The 15,317-nt window shown below is 39.5% G+C and overlaps 7 protein-coding genes across 10 annotated transcripts in view; 4 read left to right on the forward strand and 3 right to left on the reverse strand.

Moving 5' to 3' along the window:
* LOC124349621 (LIM homeobox transcription factor 1-alpha-like) overlaps positions 1 to 15,317 on the reverse strand; it is a 947,038-nt gene that overhangs the window by 329,617 nt on the left and 602,104 nt on the right. The gene's annotated exons all lie outside the window — the stretch shown is intronic.
* Positions 8 to 1,388, forward strand: LOC124350015. Its single transcript, XM_046800989.1, has 4 exons — positions 8 to 269; positions 472 to 643; positions 704 to 829; positions 893 to 1,388. The coding sequence occupies exons 1-4, from the start codon at positions 151 to 153 to the stop codon at positions 1,088 to 1,090; spliced, it is 615 nt and encodes a 204-aa protein (XP_046656945.1). The 5' UTR covers positions 8 to 150; the 3' UTR covers positions 1,091 to 1,388.
* Positions 1,105 to 2,973, reverse strand: LOC124349940 (AMMECR1-like protein). The gene is made up of 4 exons (XM_046800890.1): positions 2,414 to 2,973; positions 2,242 to 2,352; positions 1,967 to 2,172; positions 1,105 to 1,898 (listed from the first exon to the last, which is right to left on the reverse strand). Exons 1-4 carry the CDS (start codon positions 2,701 to 2,703, stop codon positions 1,729 to 1,731), a joined length of 777 nt encoding a protein of 258 aa, XP_046656846.1. The 5' UTR covers positions 2,704 to 2,973; the 3' UTR covers positions 1,105 to 1,728.
* Positions 3,519 to 5,587, forward strand: LOC124349712. The gene is made up of 8 exons (XM_046800513.1): positions 3,519 to 3,650; positions 3,741 to 3,840; positions 3,916 to 4,107; positions 4,200 to 4,311; positions 4,383 to 4,585; positions 4,651 to 4,798; positions 4,863 to 5,173; positions 5,237 to 5,587. Exons 1-8 carry the CDS (start codon positions 3,593 to 3,595, stop codon positions 5,433 to 5,435), a joined length of 1,323 nt encoding a protein of 440 aa, XP_046656469.1. The 5' UTR covers positions 3,519 to 3,592; the 3' UTR covers positions 5,436 to 5,587.
* Positions 6,257 to 10,618, forward strand: LOC124349473 (protein-glucosylgalactosylhydroxylysine glucosidase-like). The gene is made up of 14 exons (XM_046800118.1): positions 6,257 to 6,667; positions 7,428 to 7,639; positions 7,759 to 7,878; positions 7,953 to 8,137; positions 8,197 to 8,296; positions 8,378 to 8,490; positions 8,559 to 8,928; positions 9,005 to 9,093; positions 9,153 to 9,243; positions 9,309 to 9,352; positions 9,426 to 9,469; positions 9,536 to 9,902; positions 9,982 to 10,147; positions 10,211 to 10,618. The coding sequence occupies exons 1-14, from the start codon at positions 6,525 to 6,527 to the stop codon at positions 10,534 to 10,536; spliced, it is 2,370 nt and encodes a 789-aa protein (XP_046656074.1). The 5' UTR covers positions 6,257 to 6,524; the 3' UTR covers positions 10,537 to 10,618.
* LOC124349627 (transcription termination factor 5, mitochondrial-like) lies at positions 10,576 to 12,713 on the reverse strand. 3 transcript variants are annotated; one of them, XM_046800382.1, is made up of 6 exons: positions 12,451 to 12,713; positions 12,082 to 12,313; positions 11,687 to 12,023; positions 11,194 to 11,612; positions 10,919 to 11,127; positions 10,690 to 10,854 (listed from the first exon to the last, which is right to left on the reverse strand). In XM_046800382.1, exons 1-6 carry the CDS (start codon positions 12,614 to 12,616, stop codon positions 10,850 to 10,852), a joined length of 1,368 nt encoding a protein of 455 aa, XP_046656338.1. In that variant the 5' UTR covers positions 12,617 to 12,713; the 3' UTR covers positions 10,690 to 10,849. The 3 variants fall into 3 exon arrangements, with proteins under 3 accessions (XP_046656337.1, XP_046656338.1, XP_046656339.1); XM_046800383.1 differs by having other exon boundaries at positions 10,946 to 11,127; positions 12,451 to 12,712; XM_046800381.1 differs by having other exon boundaries at positions 10,576 to 11,127.
* On the forward strand, positions 13,782 to 15,089 carry LOC124349992. Of its 2 annotated transcripts, none has more exons than XM_046800956.1 (3): positions 13,782 to 13,893; positions 13,958 to 14,664; positions 14,722 to 15,089. In XM_046800956.1, exons 1-2 carry the CDS (start codon positions 13,816 to 13,818, stop codon positions 14,528 to 14,530), a joined length of 651 nt encoding a protein of 216 aa, XP_046656912.1. In that variant the 5' UTR covers positions 13,782 to 13,815; the 3' UTR covers positions 14,531 to 14,664; positions 14,722 to 15,089. The 2 variants fall into 2 exon arrangements, with proteins under 2 accessions (XP_046656912.1, XP_046656913.1); XM_046800957.1 differs by having other exon boundaries at positions 14,725 to 15,089.

Here is a 15,317-nt window from a genome sequence, read left to right on the forward strand (position 1 = left end):
CGTTGATGTAGTTCGGCATGCTGTTCTAAATTGCGCGGATCACCGTTTATTGTTTTTTTGAAGAATGCCAATATTGTTAAATTCACGTTTGTTGATGTAGAGAGAATAAAAAGAATAAAAACAACGTGTGTTATTACATAATATACTAACATGGCACTTCGTAAAACTACCGTAGCGGAATTACCATCGACTGCTATCCGTTTGACGCGGGAAGAAGCTATCGAGTATCAATATGAAGCGATTCGACAGTGGCAACCTGAATCAGAAATGTAACTATTATTACCATGTTACATCAGAGAAATACTTATTATTGTACTACCACATGTAAAAGTGAAGCAATATGTAATTAAGACAAGTACTAATGTGTTTCTAGCCAAGCATTTCATAAAAACGTAATCATAATTTTTTCCACAAGATGCACTCTTTACATCCCTTAAGCTGCAAGGATTAATTGTTTCATTTCTATTAAAGGTGGCCACTGATGTATGGCTCCCTTGCCATGGGCGCAGTCAGCTCTCTATCGGGGGCTGTCATCAATGAATACTTTAGGAGAACATTGTTCCTGCCCAAATCCTCCTTGATTGTAATTGGCATGCCTGTGATTGGTGTTGCTTCTCTCATATTGACTATTGCACACCACAAGGTATTAAAATTGGTACTGGTTCTAGTTCTACGCTGCGAATTTATTCATTTTGGGTTGTAGTTAACCTCAGATCTTCTGTTAATGAATACCCCATGTATGCCTTGTCTGCAAGGAAAATCAGCTCTGCTTGTTGGATTTTTTGGGACTATTTACCCAGTTATAGGTTCCTCAGTTGGGAACATGATGGTAATATTAAGCAAATACTATTTTTTTTTACTTATTCTTTTTTTAACGAATGAATTTTTGCAGCAAGCACAGAGGATGGGGACTACTTACATACCTTCACTGACTAAAGAAAGACCCAAGTTTTTCAAATTTTGGCAGCAGTTGATCCAAAAGAAGAGCAGCTTTTTTGCCAAATCTTTAGCCGTGAATATCGTTTTGGCAACTGTTGTCACGCACTACCAGCAAAAGGCCTTCTTCCGGTTAAACCAGCAAGATCAATGATGTTTCTCATTTAGTCATGTTAATAATACATTTTCCTAGAACACTTCTTTTACTACTGAGAGTAGCTACACAAATGTAAAGATAGGACACAAGAACACATGGGTAGGAGATGCAACAAAAACAGAAAAAAGTGCGGTCATAGCTAAGGAGACCGTTATTCGACATCAAGAATGAATTCACGCTAGCAGCACGATTTTTAGAAAGAAAAAAAATAGGAGTCGAATGATTAACATGAGAAATCGATGCTGAAACACTTGATTCTAAATTGGGGGACAATTGAAGGGGATTCTAATTATTATTTAAAAAAAAAAAAAGAATCGAGAAAGTTGAGGCACGTGGCAGTACCGTTCCACACCATCCGCACACGTTTTATTTTTTCTCCAATTGGCCAGACGCACGAGACAATTAAAGTTATTAGGCTTTGATTTCCTTTGGCCAAACTACAGGCTTCCAGCGATTTCCATTTTTTACTTCATTAATGTGTGCAGATCGCTCTCTATATGGTAAGCAGTCAACAAAATGCAGCTCCAATTTGACTTGGCTCTTGTTCAAAACTCCGGTCCATTTGCTGAACCCTGGACGATGGGGTGGGCTGATTCGGAAGCCAAATTATACATCTAGTTAGCCAACTTTATCTCCTAGCATTTGCCGTTATTCTTCCAATGAGTCCAGTAATCTTGCCACGAAACAGACACTTTTTCGCTTCGGTATCGGACAAGTTTGATGTTGCGACGGACGTCGTGGGTAACTAAACCCTTGAATCCACCTTTACGCAGCAAGGAATCGATAGTTTGAATGCGATCCCATCCTGTGAGAAATGAAAATTGATAATAACTGACACTTGAATGCGATGAAAATATAGACACACACATATACCTTGTTCAGTGGCAACTTCTGGCAAGTAAGTGGCAGTGCGTCGGGAACCACGATCCGAATGAAATTCGATACGGATCCCGTGTGTTCCGACTTCCCAATCCATGTGATCTTCAGCATCCTCAAAGTTGGTCAAAATGGACACAGAGACGTGAAGTTTTGATAGTTCGTCGGCAGTGATAGGGCTAAATCTAGAATCCTTGAAAGCACTGAAAACCCAAAAAAGGGATATGACTTAAACATAGCAAAACATGGATGGACAAGAAAATCAAATTTACCTTGTCACAGCATATTCCCTGAGACCAGAGTGTAAGTTCATTGCACTAAAAGTTCCTATACACCCACGCAGCCTTTTGTCCTTTCCAATGGCCCAAGTGACAAACAACGGGCTGTAGAAATATAGGTTACGATTATCTTGTGTACAAGCACTGAAAGAAAGAAATGGCTTACTATTCTTCGTTGGTGAATCTAGGAGGTTTTGGAGGTTCAGAACTGTGCAAGTGAGAATAGAGGACATCAAAACAATAGAAGCCCATCTCTGGATGAGCCACAGTTCCATTTCGAGCATGGCCGTTGGTCAGGTGAGAGTGGTGATGCAATCCAGCCGAAGATGAAGTCCCCTGAGCAAAATGGGTGTTGCTGCTGGATGAGCTTCCGTTGCCATCATCCGTGCCGTTGCACGAAGACGACGAGGAGTTGGTCGTCTTTTGTTTCTTGGTCCCACAACATCCTGCAGACATGACAGACGATTGACGTTTCACACCCTCTCCTGCTGCTTGCCCCTCTCTGTTAGACGAATTCCCTTTCGATCGCTCCACTTCGAAACCCTTTTCGGTTCTCTGTGTGTATCACAGAGCCTTATCGTTTTAAAAAAGAGATCATCCAACAACAAAGGACTAACAAACACCCCCTCACCCTCTCTTAGCTCTCTCTCTCTCTCTCCAGCACAGATATTCTAACACTCTATGCCCCCTGTCACTGCAGCAAAGAAGTTTCCTTAACGTCAACAATAAAAAAAATATTCAGGCTTTCTCATGCAACGTTGTCATATTTCTCAATTTGACTAAAAAGATGCAAAGCAATCCGTCTTTTTTTTAGGGAACAAAAACAGCAAAAAATTTATTAACCAGCATATTATGTAATAAAAATTAGAGATGAGATAATACCAGCCATATTTTTACAGCCATAACTTTTTAATTGGTTTGTCGAGCTCCAACACAATTTCCGCGCGAACTTTGAATCCAAATTATTTCAAATTCTTCCCAGCTCACTTCTCAGAAATATTTCGCACTTGCAGTTCAACGAGAAGTAACACGCTTGAACATTTAGTCTCAAACAAGAAACATATTGAATACAACATCACAAAAGACGAGCGCACAGGTAAGCTGTTTTTGGGAAAACCAATAAAAACAGATAAGAAAATTCGACGCCTGTTTGTTTTCATTTGTGTGCTGTGGTTTGATATGTGGTTACACGATCCAGCATCAATGCTTGTATATATCAAGCTATATCCGATAACCGCGAGAAGGTGCGCGCGATAAAGACCGATAGATACTGACAGACTGTCGTGCTGGCCAGTTGATACGAAGCTTCACAATCTTTGACAGAGAGATTTGTTCAGTTGCCAACATGAAGTGGTACGCTTTCTTCGTCGTTGCTTTCGTCGTCACCCGGGCTGCTGACGCAGGTATTTTAAATAATATTTAAATTCCCATTAAATTGCCAAGTTAAAAGTGGTTTAATTGTTAACCGCCTTTTTAATTATTTTTTTGTTCAGACCCCCTTCGTGAAAAACTTGTTGAAACTTTCTTTCCTCACTTGGATCCAGTTCAATTAGATGATCCGTTCGTTTTTAATATAATCGAAGAGCAACTCACGTAAATATTTTAATGGAAATAAAATTGATTTTCAACAGGTTCAACGTAATCTTGTTTTGTTTGAAAATGCGATAGGCTTCAAGGGTCAGTAGACAGCGTGGTTATCAATGGATTATCGAAATATACCGTTAATCGTTGGTTTGTCGACGCTGAAAAGTCGAAAATCGATTTCGATATAAGCCTTGCACAGTTATCGTCCACCGGTCGCTACAATATTGACGGGATTTTGATAAAGTTTTTCCCTCTTCACGGCTCCGGAAATTTCAAGTTAGTTAATTAAACCGAATGAACTATTTTACCAACCAGGAAACAAACTAGAAATTATGATTTTAATTTTAAATTGATAAATTTAAAAATAGGGCTGACCTTAGAGATATCCGTATTACTGGATCAATTGAAATCGAGAAAGATAACAAGAACGGAGTTTCCTTCAAAGCAATTAAGTTTGACACCCATTTTGAAGAATTTACGGTTCGTTAAAATTGAACACGATTTATTGACGTGCCAATTTTTCACGTCTGCTATAATTTTCTTAAATTTAGATACAGTTAGATAATACGGGCAATGAATCGGATGACACAATCAACGAAATCCTGAGCGTAGTACTCGTCGATCTCTTCTACCAATATGAGAAGGAATACAAAGCCTTGGCGTCCGAATCTATTAAAGAAAGCATCAACCAACACTTGGCGACTAACAAAATTTTCCGCGACTTCATCTTAGGATATCTTACTCCAGTAAAACAGTATGTTTCATTCACAATCTTTCTACTGTATTGTGCAACAAATTGAAGTTACATTAACATTTTAGAAGCAGCAAAGGTAAATCGAGTTCTCGTGCTCGTGTTCCTATTGATCTTCCAGTGGATCAGATCTTGGCAAGCGTTCGAAATAATGCCACCGTGGGTGGATGGGATCCTATTCGACTTCCTTCTGATTCGGATGAGTTTAGTGTCACAGTTGAGTATTTAGGTTTATTTTTGTGTTTTGAAAATCATATCCTAACAGTTTTTCCTTTAATAGTTATTTAGAAATTTCACAATCAATGGACAAGTTTCAATTAGCAACGCCCGTATCGGAGGATTCTCTACCGTACACCGAACAGGACCATGCACAATTGATTTACGTCCAGCCCAAAACGAAGCGGAAGTGGTGGTATATGTCGGTGGTAACGACATTGAACTGGGCGTGGATATCATGTGGGGTGTTGGCATTTTCAAGACAAACCTTCAAATCGAAATGATCGTCCGACACGTTGATTTAATGGTCGGCATCATTTACGGTACCGAAACTCTCGATGTAACTCTGTCACAATTCCTTCTCAACGAAATCGGGTATAAAAGCGATAGCTGGATTTCCTTTTCAATATTTATAATCACATTTGGTTGAGCATGCAGGACTGTCAAGATTACCATTGGAGGAATTCCTGGCGGTGGCAGCGACATCATTTCAAATCGGTTGACTCTAGTTTCCAATTTAGTCAAGGATTCGCTCATCTACGCCTTTCAAGAGGCCCTTAAACCTTCTGTCGAAAAGTTAATCAGCGGACCGGCCTTCCAAAGTTTTTTGGCCGAGGAATTATTAGCAGTTGAATGAAATTTCGTTTATAAAAAGACGCACTTGACTACTGTTTACGCCCCCAAAATTTTCAAATGAAACAAATTCCCTGCATCATTCATGCGTGTTATAGAATGCGCGTGCGCTGATGAATAATTTCCTCTAAAATAAATACAGAGAAGCCATTGAAAGTCTTTCCAATGAATCAATTGAAGCCTTAACATCCACAGAACGCGTAAATAGCGTATGTATAGGTTCTATCCATATAAGAAGTCTTTCATTTCCCATTTGTTTTTACAATAAAATAAACCGCCGCCCACCGAGTTGATTAATTGAAAACACAACTTTGAATAGAGTTGTATTTATAGTCATCGTGCGAATCGCAACATCTGACACGTGCATTTGTTCCGTGGAGCCCCAGCGGCTCAACGTTCGTAATAGAAATAGGATGGATGGAAAAACAAACAGTGGCCATTTTCTCCATCTAATAGAATATTGCTATTATTACAAACATTAAAGAAGTGCTCATTATTTCTAACTGTATTAAGAGAGCAGGTCTACCACCCACAGCAAATCTATCGTTGGTTTCTCCATCAGCAGCGCAGCACTTTTTAGTGTTTGCTGTCGGATATTAAAAGCCCATGTACAAATGAAAGAATATGGTCTATATGCTAGTAATGGGTAAAAGGTGGGGCAATAACAAACAAACAAGCTATGGTGGTATACACGCTGTGTCCAACCAGTACGTTCTTCGCAACCGGTTCCACCCTTAATATACCGAAAAGGGGAGGCAAGTGTATATCTTCGATGTGGCCACAGATGCTGTAGTCTAGTTGAGCACAAACAAGCGACCTGAACAGGACGACGAGCCTTTGACCAAAACGCCGAGCTGCTGTCTCTCTCCTAATGGGTTTTTTCCCCTTCTGTCGATTTAAGACTATCGCTTGCAAACACTGACAAGAGAGCACCGGCCGTCTCCCCACTCTCCATTAGCCTGATAATTATTTAATCTAATCCAAGTTTGTGAAAAGGAATCTAAACTTCAGTCGACAGACTGCCTCCAGTGGAAATAGTGGCTGCCTTCAACAGCGGACTCGACACTCTCGAATAAAACAGCGCACCATCATCATGTTTCTTCATTATCCCTTAGTAGGTCTTATTCCCTACACTCTGGTCCTATTCGTAACCATCATCTCACTAAGCCAATCGATGACGACCGTTTCCAGATCGATCGATTTAAGCCTCGACTCACGCATCTTCGAGAGTGACAGGTAATTTCTTCTTTAGACTGTAACTAAGAGACGCTCTCAATATTATTATAGCTATAAAATCATGGGATAGTTGAAAAATAATTGGTCGTCAATTTTCTTATAATTTTTTTACAAGCGGTTGAAAAGAAATAATTAAACAGACCATTAAAAAATCCTGACATGATTCCAGGTTCCGGTTTCAAAAGAAATTTTTTTAAAACGCGCACAATGAGCCGCTGTATTGTTAAGTAAATGGAGCGTACTATACATTTAAAGAAAGCGAATCCTTTTATTTTGTTTTGCAATTGTAATGCAATTGAATAAAAATCAACCAGGACAGAGACGATACCTTATTGTCCCGATACTCGAACGTGACATTCCCCCCCGTTACCTAAAATTAATGGATCAATCAGCTGATCGATAGAAATGGAGGCTTTCGGCTTGATAGTAGAATAACATTCCGACGAAAAAAAGCTGAAAATAGATTTTCTGTCCTACCAAATGGGAACTTTATACCCGTCAAACGATCGATTGCGTCTTTAACGATCCCAATTTTTCTTAATGGGCCTCTCTTCCTCCTCTAACGCTTCTAACGGTCGCAGGGTACGTGGCCGACGATTCCTCATATAAGATATAATCAATAAAGATGCGGCACGAGTCTTTTCACTTATCATTAATCATTTCCAGCGAATATTAGATCGCATCTTTATATGGTTTGAAATCGCCAAAGAAACGCTCTCATTCTAATTCTTTCAATTTTTAATTTACGAAATATGTTCAGCTTGCCAACTGATGAACTCGAGATGCCTAGCATTGGCAACGGCCAGCTGGCCACCGGAATTTATACAGACACGGTCTACATGAACGGCCTTTACAACGGTGAAAAGGGCGAGTCCCACCGAGCCCGAATTCCATCTCAAATCAATATCCGTATGGATGTTACGTCCAACATCAATGCCGCCCAGCAACGCTTCATCTTAGATACAGAAAAAGGTCAGATTATGGAATAAGTATATCGGTTTTTCCCATATTGTTTTATTTACCTATGTATTACTTTGCCGATTGATACTTCAATATTGACACTTTATTGTCGGCTCTCTCTTTCGGTCCAGGGATGTTTATCGAAAGAGTGACGTTAGTCGATGGCGCTATCGTGGAGCAAAGGACGTTCGCCCATCGGGCAATAACATCTCTGCTCATCACTCAAATCACCGTCGATTTCAGCCAATCAGGTATTATAGTGGAGTCACGCCGGCCATGTGATTTTGATATGAGCGATAAACTTTCTTTTGTATTTGTATTCCAGTCAGCGACTTGGTGACGCTATCCTTGTCCGATAATCCTGGCCCAGTGAGCGATGACATTGCATTTACTCCATCGCAAAATTATACGCAAGGTTTACCGGGCAAAGAACAGACTGGGCAAACCAAAGTCGTCGAAGATACACAATATCAAAGTAGCCTTACCAACGTCACCGTCATCTATTCTGAAGTGAGTTTAAAATTTTAAAATTCAAATGTCTAATAAGCTTTAAAAACGTTCGTTAAAAGGTACCGGAGAATATAACACTAACCAGGGATGCACCCTCAATCACCTTTATCATGTCGATTGCTTCTTCTTATGAAGAAGCATCCAGCGCTTATTCTCACGGTACGTACAGACCAGAACAGCAAACGAAATCAATTTCCACATATTCAAAACATAGTTAAATTTTATCCGTTTGGTTTTAAGGTTACAATTTGACGCTACAAACGACGAGTGAATTATATCAAACTCACGTCGATCAGTGGAAGAAAATTTGGGATTCGGGAAACATTTTAATGGAAGGCCCAAATTTGGAACTGGTTGGATTTGATTCAGAATCATTATTTTTCACGATGAAACAGTTTGAATTGGATATTGTCTTATACAGGCCAAGGTGGTTTGCGGCAGCATGTATTATTTGCTGAGTTCTCTGCCCAACGAACCGATCGACGCCAATCGTCGTCGTTTCAGCGGATTAAGTCCCGGCTCATTAGCCAACGGCGCATTCCTCAGAGATTACCAGGGCCACTCGTTTTGGGATACGGAAACGTGGATGTTTCCGCCCGTTTTGATGCTGTGGCCGTACGTGGCCAAAGATTTGCTGCTCTATCGCATGAGCAATATTGGTGCGGCGCGCGAACGAGCCGCAGGATCGAATAATCAGGGCGCCCGTTTCCCCTGGGAATCGGCATTCACCGGCACCGAAGTGACTCCCGACTGTTGCCCAGAGACTCGTGACAACCAACAGCACATAACAGGTTTTAGTATATAGACACAGTATAAATAATTGCGCGATCCCGAAATAATGTTGCTAACGATTTTATTACACGAAAGGCGACATTTCATTCGCTTCGAGACAATATTGGGCGGCTACTGGAGATACTAAATGGCTTTATGGAGAGAACTATAGCTTCCCATTAGAGGTATTATATCAAACTTTGATGACTTTTTTCATGGCTTGATATTTTTTTACTGGCGTTAGATTAATGGCTGCAATTTCATCCGAGAAATGGCGCAATTTTGGGCCAGTCGAGCGGAATACAACTTGGCTACCGATCAATACGAAATTAAGGGTATAATTGTTTTTTCGAGGAAAATAAAAGTTAATCAGGAATAAATAGAAGTTGATTTTCAATAGGCGTCATGCCGCCAGATGAGGACCATCCCTATGTTGACAATTCGGTACTAATTTAAATTTGATTTATTTCCACCATAATACAATTAACTACTTTTTTTAAATCCGGCTTTCCAACAGATTTATACCAACGTGATTGCTTCGTATTCCATCTTTTTCGCCAAGTAATGAGAACATTTTTAATCCGCTTAATTCCATTCTCAATTAAAGTTTGAATGTATTTAACTCAGGCACGCGGAATGCGAATGCGGTGCTTGGATGACGGGCGACGTCCCTGAAACTTGGTTGGACGTGGCACGAAAAATGAAAATTCCGTTTGATGCTGAACGCAATTATCATCCAGAATTCGACGGCTACCAACCAGGGGAGACCATCAAACAAGCCGACGTTGTCCTTTTGGGTTTCCCTTTGATGTACGTCACAGATCCCGTCGTGCGACGTAACGATTTGGACATTTATGAAAATGTCACTAGAGTCGACGGGCCGGCAATGACTTGGTCCATGCACGCCATTGGACATTTGGAATCTGGCGAAGAAGCCAAAGGTGCTGCAATGCTCAATCGCAGTTATCAACCTTATCTTATCGAGCCCTTTAAGGTCATTCGCAAATAATTCTATAAAAATGTTTCAGTAGATAAATTTTAAAGTTGGTGCGCATCTTGTCCTATATAAATAGGTGTGGAACGAGGCGCAGAATCACAAAGGAGCTTTCAATTTTATCACTGGAATGGGCGGATTCCTCCAGTCCATTCTATTTGGCTACGCTGGATTACGTTTGACTGTTGAAAAATTAACTTGCAATCCAATTTTGCCGCCTGGCATTACCAATTTTACTCTTCAGGGTGAGTCTGAGAATATAAAAGAAGAAAAATAAATTCTCCTAATTGAATTGCAATCTATTTTAGGAATGGATTATTTAGGCTGCTCGTTTGACATTAACATACAAACGAGCACGGTCGAAATCAAGTGGAATAATGGAAGCAGCTGCGATGCTTTGGATATCATTCCCGATCAAGTGAAAGACAACAAAGTCGTGAGTTACTCGGATGGGCGAATTAGTTTTACTCGAGGATCATTTACGATTAAACGAAAAATCCCGCTGGCTTGCCCACTACCCGACGGAAACAATTACGTGAATTCCACTGCCCACCTACTAGCCTTCAACTCTATGTTTTTGTTGACTATTTTAGTGCTATCCAGATCATTGTTGGGGAAAATTGTACCTCTGTAAAAAAAGAGAGAAAAACAACCAAATTCAAATAAATAATAATAATAATAAAATTTCTTTATATTGGACAAAGGCACAGCAATTCCATTTTGTATGCGACCAACCAAGTAGTAATTATAATGTTGAATGAATAATCGAGAAACAAAAGTAATCCAATGTGGAGAAAATCTACTTTATTCTGAGCAAGTTTTTTCCGATTTCTCTGCTGATTTGGCAAATACTCCATTACCTGTGAACATAAATTGCTGTTCTAATAGATAAAGGACAACTTGTAGGATACTTGGCTCCTTCAGTGTGGTTTCGATTGGTTTCATATCTAGCCTAGAGGGTAATTCATTAAGCTTGTCGATTACAATTTCCACCGGATATAGAATCAATTGTAGACCATTGAAGATTTGTAATTTTGTGAAACCTCTAGTAACGAGAAGTTCCATCACTTTTTTCATGTTTTCTGAACTCAACTGGATGGACTGCGGATGCGAACGCAATATCTCCCGTACTTGGTCTTTGTCGTATCCCGTGTGGTTGGCAAGAAAACCAACTGCTTCCTCCGATAGGCGCTGATGAGCTCGTTGTTGGATGATTGCTGAAAAACTGGAAATAAAAATCAACCTGATAGAGACCGTGACGCAAGATATTCAAGTTAAATAATGATCTTACTCTTTTGGCGAACAAGTGCAGGCGGTGAAGGTAATTTGTCGTTTGTCGATGGCTCTAAAGGTCTCAACTCGAAGGACGACAGTGTCGACGTCATTAAACAATTTGCCAAATTTCTGATGATGAACAAAAACACCTAACTCTGGATAAGGTTCCATTTGTCTTAATTTCTTTTCCAGAACCATTGGGTCGTGAACCAGCAAGTTGTTGATATTATTCCGGATGCAATTGACTGGAACGCCGAATTTCCGCAAATTATGAACGTTAGTATGCAACGAAGTAAAATCAATTTGACACGTCACACCAGGGAATTCTTGAAGAAATTTGCCAGCGTTTTCACCAAGAAATTCGTCTTTATAAGTGGACATAAAAAGTTCTAGACTGTTGGGATCGCTTCGCAATAAGGTAGGATGACTCAATATCTATAATGTACAAGCATAATAAACCAGAATTGAACAGGGTTTTTAAATAGAAAGTTCTGAAATCGGAAATTTACCTGTTCTTGACTAAAACCAATGTCCGACAGAACGTCGAGGATTTGCATTAACCGACTGATGCTAAATGGCAGAGACTTGATTCCCTTTTCCACCCATTTTAAAACTTGAGGGAACGGCATGTTCCATTTGTGAGCTACATAGCTAGCAAATATCACATTTCTTACATGTGATATGGAACTGCAGGCATTACTTTTCTGTTCTAGAAGGAGATTTGTTTTTTCAAGCAGCAAAGGCTCAGAGAGCAGATCAAGCCACTGAGCTTTTATGTCGACAGTTGGATCTACATGAGCATAACATTTGAAGATTCCTATTGACATTTCTGTGAAATTCTGGCATCTGAATAAATTAAAACCATTATCAATCATTATAAATGCAAGTTATTTAATGCATTTACCTTGCTATTATATCTGCTGTTGCTTTTGTGACACCAACTTCCTGAAGAAACTGGCAATTACGTTGTACTACAGGAGGAGAAGCCAAGAGCAAGCTCGTGCCTTCTAATATTTCACCAGAAATTGGTGTGAATGGTTTAACGATTTCACAGATTTTAGTGTAGTGAGACAAAGGCATTTGGGATAGTACTCTGTCTTTTTTCAAAAAATGTTTAGCTCTAGAAATTTTCCAACCTATTCAAGAAATATCACTTCATTAGGAATTATGCAATATCAATTACAGCAATTTTTCAAGATATCCAAGAATAAGGAAAGAACAAAGAACTGTCTAAATACAAAGAATGATAAAATAAATTGAAACACATTAATACCTAGGACATGATGAATAGTTTCTGCTTTTTGTTTCAGTGAAAAGTGGTGTTGAGTAGGATCATCCTTGGCAGGATTTTCTAAAACTTTTTTGGCTGTTGAAGACTGCCTAATTAGATTCAAAACTGGTCGCTCAAGTGTTCGAAATATATTCACAGGGATATTCATGACCCACGTCACTACACGCCAATAAATTTGATAGAAATTGTAAAGAATTTTGGCTACTCTTCTGTTATACTACTTCAAGCAGACAACTTATTGTTTGTTGTTGTAACACGACATCTAGTGATAATGGAACAAACGGAAATTTACGAACAGCATAAGTTTACAAAGCACAACAACAACAACATAGCAAGCTGATCGGTCGAGCAGTTGAACGTTATTGCATTATCACATCACGCTGCATAAAACTTAATTTTTTATTATGACCTTCTCTGTTTTTTCCCTCAGGGTAATAATCCCAGACGCCCCCTTCCTTCCATTCTGTGGGCGTCTGAATCGCCTGATTTATCTACGGAAACTCTGTCCATGCCATGCCACTCTGCTGAACTGTCAGTCACTTGCCACTCTGCTGAACTGTCAGTCACTTACTCACTTTCCAGTTCAAGACTTGCTTAAGTAGACCGACTTTTTCCATCCTTTTCCTTGCGAAAGAAAAAATGGATCATTCACCTGACCAGTCCAAGCAAAATCGAGGTCACCAAACAGGATCAACACAAAGGTTTTTTGTTTTGTTTTTTAATTAGTGGTTGTTTCATTTATTTCAAATGTGTGTTATCGGCCATTCATGGTTGATGGTGGTGATAATAGGGGTCTCAGTGTTCACCATTTAGTCGTTGGTCAGTAAATTTGCATACAAGCCTATGGTATCAGAGTTGGGAGATTCCACTTTGTTTGGAGGGAAGTGTTTTTTTAAAAACTTCAAAATGTCTGTTGCCCAACCTTTGTAAGCTTAAATGTATTTCAAATTTAAATGTCAACCTCGGCTTATGTCAGTTCTCAAAAGAAGAGCCTTCAGTTCAGTGAGCAGCTTCAGGAGCAGTGAGTCTTACCTCTTTCTTCTCTCTTTCTCTCTCTTATTGGTAGCCTACACATCATGTGTGGCCTTCTCTTCCTGCTCCGCTTCGTTCAATAATCGTAAATAGCTTCTCAACCTTTTTTTGCGATCGCCATTCTCTCTCGTAGCCCGTAAATTGTAAAATGGAAGACTAGGTCTCTTTATTTATCCTGTCAAGAGAGAACCGCAACAATTACATGTATGCTTGTTTTTTGTTTTTTATTTTGTATGCTTGTTGGTTTTTTCTGTGTTGTATAGACAAGTCGTGAAGAAGGAAATCAAATTGGAGGCTGTCGATGACAGGAAGGAGATGATTAAATTGCAACAAAAAGTGGATCAGCTCGTCTACGAAGCCATTGCCCGTGAAAAACTGATTAGTCAGTCGCAGGTAACTCCGTTAGAGAAACAATATAAGCTGAACATTAAAGATTTAAATTCTTGTTGAAATTCAGGTTACTTTGGACGAGAAACAAAAGCGAATAGGTGAACTGGAAGGATCCCTCAACGACAAGACGAAAAAGGTTGTCGAGTTGGAAAAAGCCATATCAAAAGCTGGCCGTGTGCTCCAAGGTTTCGTGATAGACCTCCAAAAGAAAGAAAAAGAACTGGAACAATTGAAGATTGAAGCTACCCTGAAACGCCAGAAGATGGATCCTCTCACCGCTCCCGTTAAAAAATGTGACAAACGGAACATCAACGAAAACGAATTCTTTCAGAGCGAAAATCCCACTCCTGATGTCCACAAACTTTCAAATGGCGTTGCTCAAGTCCATTCAGCTGGTGCTGGTCCTCCTCGTGATTCGTTTGTGATAGTAGGGAAAAAAAATGTTCATTTCAATGAGGCGAGAGTTGCCAAATTCTATGTTCAAAGTGTTAGTATTGAGGCGCATAATTCGTCAAAGAAAATCATAGAGCTCGACATTTGTATTGGAGATTCTAAGGAATTTGGTATGTTGGACGAAAGAGGTAGTTCGGTGTCCCGCCTTTTGCTAAAAGTAGAATCTGGGAAAAAAATTTACCTTTAAGTATCATTCTCACCTCGGTGTATGGGAAATTTCTCAACTCAACTTGTTATTACCCCTCGTGGCCAACCGGCGTCAAACTTGCGGTACCCAGTGTCTTTATCTGGAGAAGCGTTTCGGTAGGAGTCCATCAAGAGGTATTTGATCTTTTTTGATTGAATTTTTATTTCTAGTATTCATGCGCATTTTTGTAGAAGGTTCGAGTGAGTCGAATTCAGTGCCGGGCCTTTTATGAGTTTTATCATGAAAAAGGAGTAAAGGACCCGTTGGTTTTATTTGTCTTTTGTGCATGTATTTTAATATTGCACTCAAGTGAAATTTTATGATCTGTGTAATTTTATTCCGTAATTTATCTTAATTTGTATTTCTAGTCTTTAACTTTTTTCCCTTTGCAATTGTGAAAAGGGCAATTTTATTTTTGCTATGCCGTGAATCTTTAGCACATGTATAATTTAATTCCGTTATTTATGTTTTCTATATCTCTCTCTCTAACTATTTTTTCCTTTGCAATTTTATCTTTCCCTGGTCATGATCGAGTCAAATAAACTAATTTTGAAAATCAGTCGAGGGGTAGGTAATTTCGACCACCAGATGGCACTCGAATTCGTGCCTAGCCAAGTATGGGACGGGGAAGGACGCTTGTGTGATCGTTGAGTCAACAAATTCATGACTTTCTGTTATGCTGCAAGCCTGCAACCTTGCGGCAACACAACGTCTTTCTTTACGACTGGCATTTTATCTGTGATTTTATCCAGACATTTCAGTTTAAGAACTTGTAAAGAACATCAAC

Source organism: Daphnia pulicaria, chromosome 7, assembly GCF_021234035.1.
Source record: "Daphnia pulicaria isolate SC F1-1A chromosome 7, SC_F0-13Bv2, whole genome shotgun sequence".
Classification (NCBI taxonomy): domain Eukaryota; kingdom Metazoa; phylum Arthropoda; class Branchiopoda; order Diplostraca; family Daphniidae; genus Daphnia; species Daphnia pulicaria.

Bases quoted from the DNA above. Each gene is read 5' to 3' on its own strand.
- LOC124349940 (XM_046800890.1), bottom strand. From the start codon at position 2,703: ATGTCTGCAGGATGTTGTGGGACCAAGAAACAAAAGACGACCAACTCC. The intron at 2,353-2,413 runs GTAAGCCATTTC...ATATTTCTACAG, and splicing joins AGATTCACCAACGAAGAATA to CCCGTTGTTTGTCACTTGGG. The intron at 2,173-2,241 runs GTAAATTTGATT...TTGGGTTTTCAG, and splicing joins AGGGAATATGCTGTGACAAG to TGCTTTCAAGGATTCTAGAT.
- LOC124349712 (XM_046800513.1), top strand. From the start codon at position 3,593: ATGAAGTGGTACGCTTTCTTCGTCGTTGCTTTCGTCGTCACCCGGGCT. The intron at 3,651-3,740 runs GTATTTTAAATA...TTTTTTGTTCAG, and splicing joins CACCCGGGCTGCTGACGCAG to ACCCCCTTCGTGAAAAACTT. The intron at 3,841-3,915 runs GTAAATATTTTA...AAAATGCGATAG, and splicing joins ATAATCGAAGAGCAACTCAC to GCTTCAAGGGTCAGTAGACA.
- LOC124349473 (XM_046800118.1), top strand. From the start codon at position 6,525: ATGTTTCTTCATTATCCCTTAGTAGGTCTTATTCCCTACACTCTGGTC. The intron at 8,138-8,196 runs GTGAGTTTAAAA...GTTCGTTAAAAG, and splicing joins TCACCGTCATCTATTCTGAA to GTACCGGAGAATATAACACT. The intron at 8,297-8,377 runs GTACGTACAGAC...TTTGGTTTTAAG, and splicing joins ATCCAGCGCTTATTCTCACG to GTTACAATTTGACGCTACAA.
- LOC124350015 (XM_046800989.1), top strand. From the start codon at position 151: ATGGCACTTCGTAAAACTACCGTAGCGGAATTACCATCGACTGCTATC. The intron at 644-703 runs GTATTAAAATTG...TTTGGGTTGTAG, and splicing joins TGACTATTGCACACCACAAG to TTAACCTCAGATCTTCTGTT. The intron at 830-892 runs GTAATATTAAGC...GAATTTTTGCAG, and splicing joins CCTCAGTTGGGAACATGATG to CAAGCACAGAGGATGGGGAC.
- LOC124349992 (XM_046800956.1), top strand. From the start codon at position 13,816: ATGATTAAATTGCAACAAAAAGTGGATCAGCTCGTCTACGAAGCCATT. The intron at 13,894-13,957 runs GTAACTCCGTTA...GTTGAAATTCAG, and splicing joins AACTGATTAGTCAGTCGCAG to GTTACTTTGGACGAGAAACA.
- LOC124349627 (XM_046800381.1), bottom strand. From the start codon at position 12,616: ATGAATATCCCTGTGAATATATTTCGAACACTTGAGCGACCAGTTTTG. The intron at 12,024-12,081 runs GTAAATGCATTA...TAATTTATTCAG, and splicing joins ACAGCAGATATAATAGCAAG to ATGCCAGAATTTCACAGAAA. The intron at 11,128-11,193 runs GTAAGATCATTA...TTTTATTTCCAG, and splicing joins TGCACTTGTTCGCCAAAAGA to TTTTTCAGCAATCATCCAAC.